This window comes from Crocodylus porosus, unplaced genomic scaffold, assembly GCF_001723895.1.
Source record: "Crocodylus porosus isolate Cpor-Errol unplaced genomic scaffold, CroPor_comp1, whole genome shotgun sequence".
Lineage (NCBI taxonomy): Eukaryota > Metazoa > Chordata > Crocodylia > Crocodylidae > Crocodylus > Crocodylus porosus.
In genome coordinates this window covers 87,509,109-87,526,949 of record NW_017728886.1, presented here as the reverse complement: position 1 = coordinate 87,526,949, position 17,841 = coordinate 87,509,109, and the positions used below count along the sequence as shown (strand labels likewise).

Sequence of the window (17,841 nt, the reverse complement as noted above, 5' to 3'; positions counted from 1 at the left end):
CACCAGCACCAGAAGCCTTATGCCTGCTAGTGCTAGGGAAGAGGCTGCATCTAAGTTGTGGGGAGGGGGGAACTTACAGCTCTCCTTCTGCCTCCTCTCCCACCCCGGCCAGAAAACCTGGCATCTGCCTTTTCCAGCACATTTCATGTGCTGGAAAAAATGTGCATCTGTGTGAGTGTGTATGTAATAAATGTATGTATTGAGTGCTTTCCTGTAGTGCACTGTGGTGAGTCATTGCGAGACAAAGCACTGCTTTCTTTTTGTTTGGGGGGGGGGGGAAATAAGAACAAATAGCAGGATTTTTGGGGAAGAGTAGGCAAGGATAAATAAATAGGAAAGGATTGGCAATGGCTACAATTCAGTAGCAAAGCACTACCAAGCTTGCAAGCTGCAAGATGCTGCTCTGAGTCTCTGCTGCTCATGCTGTAGACGCAAACAGACACAGCTGCAAAATGGTAGAGAGCAGTTCACAAACAGCCTTTTATGCTGCTTTTCTGTTCCTCCCCCAGAGCACTGGATTTGGAAGGGGCCTCAGGGACAGATCATTGTCACTGGCCAGCAACAGATGTCAAGATTAAAGCAGTCCTTCCCCACTCCCCCTTCACCTCCCTCTTAGTTTCTCTTTCCCTGCAAGCCCAACTCCAAAACAACTGGAAACATTCGAAATATCTGAAACAGAAACATCCAAATCATTTCGAAACATTTCCAAAACATTTTGGATGGCCTGTTTTGTTTCAGAGCTTTGCATTTTATTTCAGATTTGGTGTTTTGGCCGCCAAAGCATCCAAATCCAAAACAAGACAAACCGTTTGCCGAAATTTCGCACAGCCCTACTATGTATCTGTAGAAGGGCTTTTTGTTGTCTTTTATTCTGGATGCTAGCATGATCTCCATGCCTGCCTTGGCTTTCCTTTTCTTGTGTCTTTAGGCCCTGGTGATACAGGTGTGTTCCTCTTTGGTTGCCGAGTCATTCTTCCATTGTTTATATGCTTCTTTTTTAAAAGCTGTCTAATACTCCTGTTGAGCCAAGTGGGTCTATTGGCTCCTTTCCCATTTTTTGCCTGCACAATGGCCTGTTTTTGGGTTGTGAAGGCAAAGATGAAGGCATCACAATGAAGAACTTCTCTGACATGAAAATTAACACATGACAAAAAGTAGCTCCAAAATGTGATTGTGTCAATGAAGCTGATCAAAAGAAAGAGTCCTATGGTCTTCACTGGGTCTTTTATTTGGTAGTTAATATGGTAGAATTCTTCTTGACTTTTGCCTTATGTAAGGTAAAATTCTGATAAGAGTTTGAGGAAATAAGAATCCAAACTTAGATCCCAAGATATAGTTGATTTCAGTAGGAGCTAGGTGTCTAAATACTTTTGAGGATCTTTCTCCAAGTGTAAACTGATAAAGGGCCTCCAGATTTGCAATTGATGAATTATAAAACATTACTGCTGTTACCATTCTTTGGACGTATTTAAGTGAAATCAAAGTGTCTGGCACTCTGCACTAGCTAAGGACGCAAAGACCTTTAAAACTGAGCAGAATCATTTTCTGCTTATATGATGTTTTCCTAACATGAGGATGATCTGAAAACCACTCTTGAGATTTGAGCTTGTAATGCCAGGGAGCTTAGGTGTTTTTAAAGTCAAATATCAGTATCATATTTAAAGGGCTGGCTGTTATCAAGTGCAGGAAGATCATTTTGGTACAGACTTTTGTGTGTGACTAGGTTGGCACATAAGGTTGTGGGCTTCTGTAATGGGAGGCATGAAAACTGACTGCTACACAGGTCAGCTAATCGATTAAAGCTTTGTTCAATTCCAAAGCCATGACTCAGCACACAAGTGGCTCATATTGGACTTACTGCCTTAGTGCATTTAATCAGTTGCCAGAAGCCAATTAATTTTCTGTGATTTTTAAAGCTGGACTTACCTTTAATAGTAGAACAATAGGTATGATTTGCTAAACTGCAGAACATCACATTGTACAGAGCAAGTTCAGGATTTCATACTGAAATAGCAAACAGTCTGTCATTATCTTGATCATTTAAGTGCTGAAATTGTCATATAGGTTGGCAAGAAACCAATTAAACAACAGCTAATCATCTATGTTTAGACTTACTGTATTGGTTCAGAACTACCTGCATAACTTCCAATAGCAGAAACATATACCTTTGTATCACAGGCAAATCAGCTTTGGCCTGTCCTCCAGACTGGTTGAATCGGCACACTGAATTATGGGAACAACCTGAAAGCAATGAAAGATTACTTCACAGAGGTGTTTCTGTGTCATATCATGCTGACCTGTCTCCATGGTGATGTCAGTTCTGGAAAGCTGCTTTCAAGGGCACTACTGCTTTCTTTGATGGCCTTCAATTTAATGGTCCAATCTAAGTACAGAATACGTGTGTGCCCTGCAGGTAATTGGGAATTACAATTGGTTGTAATATGGCCTCACATTTTAGTGGTAGCTATGCTGCAAAGGTGGTGGGAGTTTTAAAGTTTTATTATACTATCTATCTTATACTAAAATGAGTCTCCACTATCTTCTATAACCATAACTGAACAGCTGAAGTAACAGGGGAGCTCTCTCTTTCCAAGTAGAAATGGGACTGCTTTAACAGCAGACATTCCTGCTTGGCTAACAATACATATCAGACAAATGTAACATTTCTAAATCTAATGAAATGGAGAAGCCACCCTTAACTTGTAAGCTCAGTCTTCACTGCAGGACTTGGAGTGAAGTGTTTTTGAAACTGGATGAATTATGTATTTGAGCAAAATGGGCCTATCTTCAGTTGACAACAAAAAAGGAAGATTATGCTTCTGATCCTCAAGTCTGATTGCATTATTCATGCTGAAAAAGCCTGGGAAGGGCAAAAGTAGGCTTACATAGCCTTCTCAGTCTTATGCTGGTTAAAGGCTATTTTGATTCGTAGCCAACTGCAATGAGGACTGAGGTATTTAAGAGGAGATTGGACAAAAATCTGTGAAATCTATGAAGGACCAAGATGGCAGGGAATGCAGAAGCACACGTGTGCTTCATCCACATCCCCTTTATTTTGTCCACATTCAGTTCTGTAGGGTGCAAAGGAGGTGGCCATGTCAACTATACCAGCTGATTACTACTAGGCATTGCTATGGTACAAGGGGAATTGAGACTGGTCCCTTAGAACAGCTGTAAATCTACTTTGTGCTGCGCAGATGTTATAAAGTAGACATTAATGAGAGTCAAAAATCTGGCCCCTGAGCTTGGCCATTTGTTTTAAGTATGGCACTCATGTCTAGAATTTGCATCTTGCAGTTGTTGCCTAGAATTTCTGCTGTTACCATGATGGTGATACATTTATAGGCACTATTTCTTTTCTACCCAGAGTGCCAGCTGTCTCGCTTCAAATGATGTAATGTCTGTCAGGATTTCTTCATTAGACTTATTAAAATAACTACCCCTTTTTTGGGGGAGGGGTGGTTTTGACATTTAACTGTACTGTATTATGAACCTATTACTGCAAGATATAGAACAGGGATAGGCAACCCCCCAGCATGGATGCCATAGTGTGGCACTTGAAGGCATTTTTCTTGGACCATATGCTTTGGAGCAGATAGCAGGGAAGGGGCCAGGGCTGCACTGCCACAACAAGGATCGGGCCCCTCGTGGCTCCCCCACTATCAGCCCCGGCACACCAAAATTTTCCAAGTCGAGGTCGCAGGTGTTTTTGGCACTCTGCCCAAAAACGTTGCTGATCCCTGGTATAGATTATGGTACTTTGCAGTGATGGCCAAGGGGAACGTGGCATTGATTGCTGACTGACTTATAATAATACGCTTGGGCAATAATAAACATTTCACTTCCTCTTCATGCTAAAGTTTCATTTTATAATGGCATGATGAACACCACTGGCCAAGTGTTACTTTAATGCCATGTGGCTCTGGCTAGGAGGACAGAACTAAATTTTCCCACTTGTCAGGCAACTTGAATGTCAAATCTGGTAAGGCTGATACAGTCCCCTCAAGTAAGTACAGGCAATAGCAGAAGTTGTCACAATACTTTAGACACACAATCTCTTCCCCCTCCCCTTCCCTCACCCCAAACGCATACAGAGTAGTGTTAAATACAGAGACACCAGTGGAGTCAGAATCCACAACCCTCTACATTCCAGGACAGTAGCTAGATTATCAAGCCACAGAACAACTTCTTCTGGTTTGTTCTTCTTTTTGCCCCTTATCTTCTCCTCTTGGGCACCCAGTGGCCAGTTTCAACCAGAGGGATGGAGTATGCACTTGGCCTTGCATAGTCAGTCCATGACTTAACTGGTAAAAACGCTTGGCTGAGCAATTCGAGACTTGGGCTCAACGCCCCTTGTCCTTCCCCTAAAATATGCCGTTCCCCTTTGTAATTAAATATTTATAGAGCAAAAGAGAGGGAGAAGGTTGCTCTCTAACCTAATGGCTAAGACTATTGGCTTAAAAAAGAGATTTCTTCATTAATATCATATTGAAAACTATTCATGAAGAAGGCAATGAAAGGGCATTTGAGCAACCACATCCTGGAAATGCATACCTGCATTTAGGTGCCTATATTTTTCAGTGAGTTCTCCCTATGCCAGACTTTCCTCATTATTGTTAAATCTCTATCAAATTGGGAGGCGGGGGGATTTTAAATTTACAAATCTGTTTTTAGAATGCATAAATCAAACACTCATATTGATGATTTTCCTTCTGAAGATCAAAAGCAAGGTTGTGAGTGCATGCTTTCTCTTTGGATGCAGAAAATAACTTGGAGCTTAGGGTTTTGGGGGGGTTTTAATGATGAATTTGTATCATTGTTTTCTAAACAAAAGAAAAAGTGCTCTATTGGTTAAAAAAAAAAAAAAAAAAGGGTTCCTTTAAGCTTCTGTATCACTTTTTACTCAAAATCCTGTGATAAACTGTTCTGGAAGCCATCGCCTCCTAGAGTCAGTTTGTTTCAGTTATTGATTACTTTTTACAGATGACATGACCATGCATGTCAATAGGATCCTGTAGCACCACCATAGTTATTTGCCTTGCAAAACCACCAAAAGCATTCTAAAGCCCTGAGAGTCCCAATCAGAACTCATTTGAGTTGCTATGGAGGATTCATGATGAGTAGGTACAGCTAGGAAAAAAACACAGCTTGAAGGTGATTAGATTCTCCCTATTCCATTTCCTTCCATCATGTCAGAGTGCATTTCTATCTGAGAAACAAAGTTTCTCACACAGACAGCTTATTTCTTTACAGAAAGAAAACACACACATACTCCAGTCCAAGAACCCAGACAAAAACTAAACAGCAAGCCTGCAAGACCACTTTTCCCAGCCACTGCAAATAGGCTTAATCCTACTGAGCATATAACTTAGACACCTTGGTGATTAGGACTCTACCCTCAACTTCTAAAGTGCTCAATAATTTTCTGAAAAATAAAATGGAAAAAAAGAGAAGCTTTGCAGCTGGACCAGTAACTCAATACATTTGGAATATGGCTGAGCAAAGCTGAGGGCTTTCTAGCCCAATTAAACCCAAGAAACCATTAGCTTACCCAAGATCACCTCATCGTGTTGTAATGAGTGTTCTGAAAACCGGTGATTATCAAAGTGCACCGCTGTGATGTATTTCCAACATGAAGCCGTGCCGACTAAATGAGCAGCTGCAGTATATAGTTTTAGACTATACTGCCTTAAGCAACTGCCTCACATAGAACACTACTATGTGTGAGCGAACTAAAATGGATGAATATGGCAGTGGAGGGCTCACAGTTTTATTATGGATACTTTGATAGCTTGTAGAGCACCAGTTTCTAACTTATAGTTAAGGGCTTTTCACCATATGGCACTAATATAATAGCTGATAAGAAACACATTTGGTATTTTAACCAGAATATGGCCCAGCATCCACTTATTGCAAACTAATACTGCTGCTAGTTTAGCAAGAAGCCTCAGGTACTATAGTTTGCATTTAAAAGATCTCATTCCAAAGAGATGACTTTCCTGTAACACAGTTGAAAGCCATCACTAGTGCAGTGTTGTTTCTGCCTACCTGTTCTATGAATAAAAGGCCTTTTGGCTTTTCAGCTGTTGCTGAAACCCCTTGCATAAGCACAGAATGTAATCAACAAAAATCCTGAAGTCTGGAGCCTAATTTTATTCCCAAATTCTGAAACATCCACCATGACCCTTAATGCAGTGGTCTTTGTTAGTCCTACTTTAATCTCTATAATTATAATCAGGGTGCCTTCAGAAATGAAAGTAAAGCTACCATGTTATCAGAAATGAAGAGGTAGAACTAGCAGGTCAGAAATTACAGTAAAAATACATTGAGTATGAAGAATTTTTGTAAAAGGAAAAATCAGGCTGAAATGAAGCTGCTTCTGTGGAGTGTTTTTCAACACTAAAATTACAGACGTTGTCCCTACACTCCTACAGCAAAAGAGACATAGAATGTAGCAGAGGGGAGACTGTATCAGGTGCACTTACTGAAGGGACTAGTTAATTGGGCTGTGCAAAACTTTGCTGGCTGTTTCATTTTGATGCTGTTTTGAGCTCGAAACAGCAAAATCAAAATGAAACAAAGGGCTTCAAAACAGCCTCGAAATGCAATGAGGGCACTCAAAAAGTTTTGTAAGTTTCAAAATATTTCGAGTTTCAAAGTTCAAGCTGGGCTTGCTTGCAGGGAAACAAAAAGTAAGGAGGGGGAGGTGGAAGAGGGTGGAGGGGGACGAAGGACTACTCTCATATTGACCGTGTAGCTGGCCAGTGACTGTGATCCTTCCCTGAGGTCCCTGCCAATCCCAGTGCTGTGGGGGAAGGATGGAAAAACAGCATAAAAGGCAGCATTGTTTGAACTATTCCGCTTTCTGCCTTGGGGTCTGACAGTTACTGAGCTATCTTCCAGCAGCTCAGGAGTGCTAGATAACAAAGGCTACTACTACCATTCATTTGATTTCCTACTTGCTAGCTTAGCAAGTGGGACTCCACAATACCTTTTGCTTTCTTTCTAGACACTTTTATTGTGTTATTATATTATATTAATTGATTTATTCTTTGTAATTTCATAATTGGATTGAATATATTACACTGTAGAATTTATATAGGAAGGCAGATACATATATTTTTATTTCTATACATTTGTAGTTTGCAGCATTTTATAATATATAATTGATATAGGAAGGCAGATACATTTATATTTTATTTCTAGTATCCAGGTCTATGATTAAAGAATTTTTTTGCAAAAATCTTGTTGGTCTAATAAAAGATATCATTTCTACTATAAGTCCTGATTGCCTTTTTATTATTTTATTTCTATACATTTCTATCTGGCAGCATATAGGATGTATATAGGAAGGCGGATATGCTTATATATGTTTATTTCTATACACTTATATCTTGCAGCATATTACACTATAGAATTTATATAGGAACACAGATAGATTTATATATTTTTATAAAAACAAGACACTATGAAACACACCATGAAGCATGGTGGAAAGGCAGCCGGCAAGCCTTCAGGGAGGGGTGGAAGAGGGGGTAGGAGGAGTGGTGTAAGTCCCCCCCTCCCCACTGAAATGGTGCTGCAGCCTCTTTCTTACAACTAGCAGGGATGAAGCTTCCAGAAGCAGCAAGGAGAGGGGATCAGTGCCACTGCCTGTGCTCGAGTCTGCATCCCCTCCATAAGCACCAGCCATAACCTCCACTCCTACCACCATGACAACAAACAGCAGCACCAGCACCAGCACCAGCACCACAGTCTCCTTCACCCCCATTTCACTTCCCGTGCTGAGCCTTCCAGTGCCAGAGGAAAAGCTGGAGCTCGATCTGAATCTGAGTGCCAGTTCCGGGGAGATTTTGGGGGAGGAGGGGGAATCAGCTGAGTTTGTGCTCCACACCCCTCAAGTTTCCCCTTCAGCCAGATCTCCTTCTACAGAAAGCACTTCAGAGGAGGCTGAGGTAAAGATTTCGGAGGCTAGTGGCTCAGCTGAGTCCACTTCTCCCGTTGCTGTGCCTCTACCTGCTTAGGAAGGGAAAATTGCAGGATCCACACAGGCACCCACACCCCAGAACCAAGTGGGTAGTGTGGTCTGGGATCATTTTGAGCTGGCAGATGATGCCACATATGCTATCTGCCTGCCTGCACTGCTGAGCCAAAACCAGCCAGGACAAGGGAACAAAACACATGAGCACCACAGGGATGCTGCTGCATGTCTGCAGGCACCACCCCCTTGCCCTTGCTCCTCCTCAGCCTGGCACCAGCGGGAGCGTTCCCAAAGGGAAGTCTCCCTCTCGCTCCAAAGCCCCCATCCCCACAAAGCAGAGGCAGGCCACCCTGGAACAGTGGGGGAAAGGCAGACATAAAGCGGGGCACGTTGCAGGGGCGAATGAGGTCATCCAAAGCACTGGGGAGATGTTTGCTGTCTATGGCCAGCCCTTCTTAGTTGAGCGGCCAGGGTTCAGGAGGCTCATGGTGCTTATGGTACATCATACCAAGTGCCCACATGCACCACCTTCAGCAGGACAGTGGTGCCCTCTCTGTATGAGGCATACAGGAAGTACTTGAGGGAGGAGCTGCACAAGGCAGGTCCGTAGCTGGCCTTACACTTCACCTTGGACATCTGGAGCAGTCAGGTGGCGATCACGCCTACCTCTCCCTCACAGGGTACTGGTGCAACCAGTCAGGCTGCTGGTGGGCTTGCCTTCAAGCCGAGGTGGTGGATGAGTCCCACATGGCAACAGATACCAGGGGGCCATGAACTGGTTGGTGCAGGGATGGCTTCTTGAGCAGGGAAAGTTCACCCACAGGTTCATGGTTGCCAAAAATATGGTCAAAGTGGTCTTCAGTGTCAACTTTGTTGGCATCCGCTGTGTGGCACACAAGTTCCACCTCATTGTCAGGGATGCCTTGAAGGGGGACAAGTCTGCCGGTGACAGCACCAGCACCACCAGTGAGTGCATTTCCAAATGCAGGACGGTGGCAGGCTATTTCTACCAGAGCATCAAGTGGGGCAAGATGCTGCAGGACAAACAAACAAAGCTGAACATCCCACAGCACAAAATCATGCAGGATGTGGAGACTCAGTGGAGCTCCATATACCTGATGCTCAAGAGGCTGGTCGGGCAACAGAAGGCCATCTATGAGATGGCCTTGCATAGGGGGATTGGGATTAGCGGCCCCCCTTTAACAGAGATGAGTGGGATACCATCTCCCACATCTTGGTGGTTCTCAAGCCCTTCCTTGAGGCCACCAAGACCCTCAGTGCTGGCAGTTCCCTCCTTAGCCAGGTGATCCCTGTAGTAAGGGAACTTCACAGCCAAATGGAGATCTTCCAGGGGATCAACTTTCCTGGCTGGGGCAAGCCACTGTCACCAGACATGCAGGCACTGGTAAGGTGACTGAAGGAGGGCATCACGAAATGGCTTGATCCGTTGCAGTCTAGTGCAGTCCACATGATGGCCACCACGTGTGAGCCGAGGGTGAAGAGCAACATTTCCAGCAGCCAAACCCTGGATCAGTGGATGGAGGTGTAGGTGAAGAGTCAGGGAAGCAGAATGACACAGGTGGGGGACATGGAAGAGGGGGATCCACTGTCCCATGCTAGCATGCCATCCACCAGCCAGTCTCCTTCTCCACCACAGGCACTGCCAATGTTCATCAAGGACATGGCTTCCATGGTGGGATTTTCAACTTGAAAGCTTGCTAAGATATATTTCTGTAACTATTCAGTTGGTCTGCTAAAAGATACCAGATTAGATTGATTTGAAGGAAAGGACCTTGTCTGCCAGTGTCATGTCCTTGGACCAGCAACCCTAGCACCTGACCAGAAGGACGCATGGCCCTGGACACATCTAAGCCCTTGGGCTGGGACTGGCAGAGTTCTTTAGCAGCTGCTGGAGAAGCTCCTGCAGGAGAGGAAAGAAAGGTTCTGTCATTGTTTGGCTGCCTGAGATTCTGATAGTGCTACTGTGCTGCTGCTCAGTAAGTTATTTTTTAACCTGCTGTCATTTAAACTGGTGGGATGAGACTGTAGGGGAGGAAGAAGCCTAACTGGGGCACACTAATGTGTCATGAAGAGGCCCCAGCACCAGTGAGGGCACACCTTAACACACACACACACACACACAGTGTTACCCATGTCACAAGTTTTGCTTGTCAGCAGCCTGAGGTGCAGTTTCCCAGAAACCCCTGCACCTATCTCCTTGAAACTTGGCAGGCTTCGTGGCTTCAGCAGGAGCTACCATGCCTGCTGTTTTCACCCCACTGTGCCTTAACTTGTGATATGAGTTTTGCTTTCAAGACTTTGAGGTGCAATTTCTCAGAACCCCCTACACTTATCTCCTTGAAACTTGGTAGGCTTCATGGCCTCAGAAGGGGCTACCATCCCTATACATTTCATCTGAATCAGGAAAGAAATGACAAAGTTATAAGTAGTCTCATGCTTCCCCATTATAGCCTATGGGTGAAATGTCAAAACAGAGAAACAGTTTCGACAAAATGAAATGGAACAGTGGTTTCAAAACAAACAAAACTCTAAATGAAACACTGTCTCGTCGAAATGAGATGATATTGTTTCACACAGTCCTACTAGTCAGGTCACATTGAATCAATTAACACACTCCACAAGTGAAGGGATGTGCAGCCAACCAGCACCAGTGGTGAACTAGAGCTTGTTAACTGGTTTAAAATACTAAAAGTAGGTGTGATGTCATTAAAAGAGGTGCTGAGCATGTGCAGGTTCCATGGACTTTAGCTGGAAGTAAAAGTTGTCAAAAGTACCCAAGAGATTTAGAAACACAAATCCCTTTAGCTATGAGGACTTCTTGTGCTTCTAAATTCTGGAGGAATGCTTGAAATTATGCCTGTTGAGCACCTTGGGGCAGGGGGGAGGGGTTGGGTCAGCCCCAGATGTTTTAACAGAAAATTGACAATGCAGAAGCACTACAAGTACATGAAAGACAACTTTTAAACATCCCTGAATACTACAGACAATTTATTTTGCCATACCACATATACATTTGCATAAAAGTAAAAATAAGAAAACAAAGACTTTAGTGAGTGCCACTTACCACTTGCATCTGTACAAGCAATGTATTTTATTTTTCACCCTGATGAGCAGGAATCTGGGTTTTCCATTTGCCATTTGTCAGAGTTCCAGCCTGCAAGGAGCTGTGGGAAATAGGACACAGGGGGTAACATGGCATGTGCATGTGCATGTGCATGTGCATGTGGCAGTCAGGCAATGGTGGAGAACAGCTCCTTGTCACTAAGTCTATAAGGGTGGGAGGACACAGGCGACAGGTCAGAGGGAGTGGGAGGGGCACGTGCTCTCCCTCTAGATTTCTGTGCCCACGGTCAGATATGGGGCTACACCCAGGCTGGACCAGCTCCAGGCAGGAGCCACCTCCATGACCCAACAGGTGGAACCCAGTGCAGGAAGGAGGACTGTGCCACCATGGCCACCAAGGTGAGGCACACCCTGCCCATCTGGCAGCAGTAGGGGCACAACTCCCCACTGCTACTGCCATGCCTCATCTTGGCAGCCATGGTGGTGCAGTGCTTCCTCCTGTGCTGGGTCCTGCCTACTGGGCCCCTGGTTCCTGCCTGGCTGTAGCCTTGTGCCCAACTGTACTAAGGGGGGGGAGAGAGAGACAAAGAGAGGGGGAGGGAGAACATTGCTAAGGAAGGGTCACTCCTCCAATTCAGGTTTCCTTTTCTCCAAACCCAGGGTGGGAAGAGACGATAGACCATCTTTTCATTATGTGATTGTGCAGTGCTTTTTGCAATAGGGCTCTTGAGTAGAAATAAGGCTTCAAAGCATTACCGCAGGATAAAAGCAACCAGCAAAGGCAGAATAAGAAACTGACCATATTTCTATACACTCTTTGCAGATTGCTACAGCACTTGGGGCAAGAATTCTCTGGCAGAAGGCATTACATGAATGGCCTCAAGTGCTTGGAAAAGAGAATCCATTCAACAGTCAGATTGAAGCTGTATTCAGAGATCAAGGAGGACACTGAGTTCAGAATTGTTGAGCCATGCAGCATTATTCTTTCCTATGTGCTCCATATTCAGGGGGGCGGGCAGGGGGAGGGGAGGGGATTGCATCCTGAAACAAGATACAAACTAAAGACAGCCTTTTGGGATCAATGTAACAGCAGAAAGAGCCAGTAAGTGTGAGAATAGCATAAAAGCGCTTATCTACTGAAAAGCCACATACCCAATTGAGCAATCTACACTTTAGCTTTGGTTATGCATTTGCTGTGGAGCCATGAATATAAATCAAAGGATGTTTGCTCATAGGGCTGCTTATCGCATCAGTATGAAAATCCAAAAATGCTTATTCTGTACATAGCAAATTCCAAAACCTACCTCAAGTTCCTTTCATGAGAGCATGTTTCTGTTATCTCCCATTGCAGGGGTGGCCAACCTGAAACACGAGTCACAAGTGTCACAGGTGGTTTCAGTGTACAGCATGCAGCAGACCAGAAAAACAGCACAGTGGCAAATAGGGCAACAGATGGGACAGAGAACACGGGGAATGAAGCAAAAAGCAGAGTACCGGGTTGGATAGGGAGCATAGGTCAGGAAGTAGTGGGAGCTAATGTGTGGCACACCCACCAAGATTAGCCCCCACTGTCCCATTGTATGGGCCAATAGGTAAACCAGATCCAACAGAACTCACTGGATGTTGACATAAAATGCAGACAAATGATGATTCTTATGACTGCGTCAATGTATTAAACAGCAAATGTGAAGTAATACTGCCAAATGCAAATTCTGATTGGGCAAGGATATTTTTAAATTAATAAATAGCAACAGTAATCCCAATCCTTCCTAAGAAGCTGTTTTCAATTGCAAAAAAAACCAATCTTGCCTTAAGATGTAATAATACTGGTTACATTATTTGTAAGCTGCCATCCATAGCCATTAAGTCAGACAAGATATTGATCCCCAGCTCTGCAGCTTTTACTCGCAATAACTTTAGGAACCACAGAAGTTAATGGAATTTCTCGGTAAGTAAACTTACTAAGGGCCCAGTGAGTAAATAACAGAGCAGGGATGAAATCACTGGTAGTAGTTATAACACTGTTACATTTGTCAAGTGCTTCCCCCCGCCCCCATCTTAAACAAAAATCAAGAGATAGATTAGACATAAGCCAGCCCAATGAAGTGTTTGCCACTTTTCTTATTCCATCATTAGACTACATATTTTCAGCACAAACCAGATGAGAAAAGCTTGCTGTACACAAGTGATAGCATATGATTTAGTCTGTGGAGCTAACTACACCAAGTACAGGTGGTGTTTGATCCTATTTCTGCAAACTCTTGCGCTAGGGAATATCTGTTAGTTCTACCTTTGCATGGTGGTTTGCACATCTGTGACAAAGGTTCCTTTGCGCTGTTGTAATACACAGTAAATAACAAGGCCTGATCTTGCAACATTCTGAATATGTTCAGGATGCAGGTGCTGTGTGAGCAGGGCCAGACACAGGCATGGGTGAACCAGGTGGTCAGCTGGGGCCCAGACAGAAAGGGGGCTGGAAAATGGTAATTTTTTAATTATCATTATCTCTGGCGAAGGGGGGTCCCAATACTAAAGTTTTCTTGGGGTTGCCAGGAGCCTAGGAATGGTACTCTGTGCGAGTTGCCACTATAGTGCTTGCCACTATCAGTCCATTTAGGAGCAGGTACCCTAGCCCTACTTTTCTCCTGAGCTCTTCCAGCCTCATTTCCCTTCCCGCTCCCTCCCCACCATTAGTCACATGGGACTGCAGGAGCTCCCCTGTGCCTAGGGAAAAACCTAAACCAGCCACATAGAAAAACCCGACTTGTCTCTCGCACTTTGTGTGTTTATTTCTTATTTTGCTTCTTGTATTACAACTGTTTGCACCCACCCTGCAGTTCTGGGATGAAAGCCAAGGTGAAGAAGAACTGTTCAGTTGTCAACATTGTTCACATTTATACTCACCTAATATTGTTGGTTATAATTCATTACAATTTTTTTAGATTTTTTCATTGTTTCAAACTTGTTTTTGTAATTAGCATAAAGTTATCTAACCTAATGAAGATTAAAGCCTCTCTCATTACTGCTCTAATAAATTAATGCTTAAAATTCTTAGCAATTATTTGACAATATTTAACAGGTTAATTGACTGTGTATTTTTGACTGGTCAAAAATCCAGTCTAGTATTGCAGAGTTCCCGTCTGGCTGAGGCTTTTCACTACTATTACAGGAAAAATACAATCTTATAGGATGCACTCTGAACGCTACATGGAAGCCGAGTACTAGATGGGAGAAGCCTGGCTGATCACCAGGGTTCCTAATTTTCCGCATGAAAAAAGAAAAAAAAACCCCCTGTTTAAATGCACAAAAATCCATGGTTTTCCATGGCAAACAGAAAACTAGGATCCCTACTGATCACCTAGACTAAGTAAAGACAGTCAAAAAGCCCAAGGCTGAATCGGTTCATTCTTTGCAGGTTAGTCTAAACTGCAGAGATTAAACTAGACACACATTTATTTTTGATTCAGGAAAATGCAGCCACATGCCTACAGTAGCTCAGGCCAGAAGCTGGGGGGTGCTCTAGCACAGCTCTCTGGCACATAACCAGCATAGGCTGTGTGTTCACTTCCTCTTCCTGCTGCCCCCAAGGGATTTGCAGTCCAGCCTCACAGCAGCAAGACTCTGCAGGGAGGCTCATCACTTCCTCTTCCTGCCTCCAGGGAAAGGCAGGGGTTGCTTCCAGGTGCCTATGGGATTTGTAATCCACAATCGCAGCTAGCAGTAAGTTTGAGCAGGGGAAGGGGTGTTTAACCCTCACTCCCCCAGACACCAGCCAGGGTTTGCCTGGGGAGGGGGGTAAGTCCCTGCCACCCTTCACCCCAACCCTTCTCTGCTGGAGCAGACAGCTCAGCCTAGCCCAGCCCAGGGCTGAAAAGCATGCTGGGATGCTGGGGGACTGATTTAACTTGAACCAGGAAGGGGTCTGGGACAGAAGTTTCATAAACTGGTTTGACCCAAATCAGTTAAGTCTGATACTACATTCAACCAGGTTTATCTTAAACCCCTTCAGCCATTTAGAAACTGGTTTATGTGCACTGCACTTCTGTTCTGTTACAGGTTTAAACCAGTTTCTGATCACTTAAACCAGTGTATATGTAATTTCTGTCCCTAGCCCTACAGACAGAAGAGAACAAACTGCCTACTCCCTAGAGAATATGTCCCTGCCAGGGTCCAGTGATGACTTTAAACTAAATGTTTCCATTACTTTCAGGAAGAATTTCTGCTGAACCTTCTTGTTTTCATTAAAAATAAAGTAACATCCATATTACCATAAATAGAACTACCAGATCAGTAGTGACACATGTTGCTCAAAGAATCCAATTATTTTATTTTAGCACCAAAATATTGCTAAGTTGTAATTGAGGGAGCAAGGGGGAAGCATATGTTTAAAAACAAAATCAGGTACCCTGACCATATAGTATTGGATTCCATTTCAGCATATCCTTTAATAAAGCAATGCTTAAGGGTTCCTTATAACATAGTAAACAAGAAAATATCTTCAAGTAAATGTCTCAATGTAGAGCAAAGCATACTATATTTGTAGTCTCTTTTCTGTATCAGTGAATACTTTGGACTTCTGAGACAAGGAAATAGTTTTACACAAAATTGATGGAACACCTTCTTCACAATCTAAAAGCAACCCTAACCAAATCTCAAGGGAGCTATATTAACTTGTCCTGGTAGTGGTAAATATTGGTGCTCCATTCAAGAGAGACTTGGAAATGGGAACTACATAGATCTGGGGCTTGGCGATTAGATACAGAAGTTCTACACTTTGGGGCGTAGTTCAGACAAAGCCAAATTGGTTCTGCATAATCAACACATTGTGGAGTGAGTTGTGAATCTTTGTCCACCTCTTAGAACCAACCCACACAACTGACAACTTTGACAGCCTCAAGAAAAAGTCTTGATACTCATCAGGACTGATTCTAAACCATATCTTTATATGCCCTGCAGGTGATGTCTCCTGCTCAACATTAAATCAGGCAGTGTGCAGGAAGTTTGTTCTGTAACTAGTGCAATTGCTATTTGTGAATAAAGATATCTTCAGGCCTGCCAAGCCATCACCTTTCAGAAGACTGACACCATGGTTCCCTTTTTTTAAGGGAAACAGTCTAACTTCTATAGCCATTAACAATCAGTAACGTGTTTAGCCACCCCCATTTTTGGAGTATATTGATAACAATGTTGGCACTGTACATGTTTAATATGACATAAGTGCAGCAGCTCCAACTTTACTCCTGTAAATATCAGAATCTGGCACACTGAGTACACTCAAATGAAATCTACCCTGAATATTATTGCTGTAAACTTCATACCAACCTCTGTGTGCTGTGGAAAGGTGAAAAATCCTTACAGAAACTTTAGCAAAACCACTTTCTTTGGCAGTGGAGAAATACTGTAGTACTATAAAGTTCAAACATAATTGCAGCAAGTACTGCTACTCCCAAAAGTAAATGTCAAGTTTCAGGCCTCTGGGTGCATTTACACCTGTGCTTTACCGCAGAGCTGACTAATTAGCTCTGCAGTAAATCGTCACTGTCTACAGAAGTGCCCATTTTAGGGTGTGGTAAATTAATTAACGCTGCTGTAGGATAGTACTGTCTAGGACAAGTACTATCTTACAGTAGAGTAGTTGTGTGCCAAAACACATATGTAGACAGTGACTGGGGATGCTGCATCCCAGCTCATACTATGGTCCTAGGCGCATGTGTAAATGCTGTGCCTGAGAGCAATAAACTCTGGCATGAACTGCCAATTCTGGCATGAACTGGAATGTATTGCTACATGCTAATTGTATGTGAAGATGCACCCACTTACTCTTTTATCCAATCCATAATCTGAAAGACCATAATACTTGGTATGTCAGTGTTAGCAACAACTGGATGCGAAGAAGATTTGGATTCTTTACAAGCTGTTTATTCTGGAGGCACTATAATGTTCTTTAGCTCACAGAAATAAAATATTTCTCCTCCTTCAGCTTCCCAGATATTTTTCTGAAGAATCCATTATTAAAGAAGTGAGATATTTAGCCGTCTTGAAACATTTAGAACCCCCTCCAGAATTTGGTTGTTTACCTCCAGGTAGTTTGGCCTAGCCTGACCTACTACACCAAAAGAAAAGGTCAACTGCAAATCAAAGAGACTTAAACTTCAAAAAATGAAACCACCTACCTTTCAGGGAGGATTTAGTTCTGAAGCTATTTTTTGGGCCCTGTCTCTTATTTCATTTAGCTAAAATTAGAGACAGCTATGGCTGTAAGGACTTGCAGAATGAGCACCATGGATATCATTAAAAACCTACAAATCTTCCAATCTAAGCACTTCTCTTTTTAAACAATCCTTTCGTTTGCAGCATTCACAGTTTCACAAAGCAGAAGTGGAGAATTAGCAGCATATTAGGGAAGGAATCAGAGCTAGGGACAGAAGTTGCATCTAAATCAGTTTAAGTGAACAAAAACTGGCTTAAATCTGTAACAGAACAGAACTTCAGTGCACGTAAACTGCTTTCAAAATGACTAAAACTGTTTTACGATAAACCTAGTTGGATGCAACTGGTTTAGGTCAAACTGATTTATGGAACTTCTGTCCCAGATCCCTTCCTGGTTCAAGTTATCTCACAGTCCCCCCCTGCATGCCAGGATGCTCTGCAGCCCTGGGCTATGCTGCCTGCTCCAGTGCAGCAAGGACTGCTTTGCCCCCTCTTCCTTAGCCTGTTTCCTGCCTGCCTCTGTCAGCCCATGTGGGGGGAGGGGAAAAGGCCCCCAGCCAGGGTCT

At 43.4% G+C, this 17,841-nt stretch overlaps 1 protein-coding gene across 2 annotated transcripts in view; it reads left to right on the top strand.

Moving 5' to 3' along the window:
- The window catches only part of AOAH (acyloxyacyl hydrolase), a 158,505-nt gene extending 144,432 nt beyond the window's left edge, over window positions 1-14,073 (top strand). For both annotated transcript variants that reach the window (XM_019538687.1, XM_019538695.1), the window contains exon 22: window positions 11,889-14,073. In XM_019538687.1, the coding sequence (XP_019394232.1) occupies window positions 11,889-12,017 (129 nt within the window). In that variant the 3' untranslated portion in view covers window positions 12,018-14,073. The remainder of the gene's footprint in view (window positions 1-11,888) is intronic.
- Window positions 14,074-17,841: the final 3,768 nt, after the last annotated feature.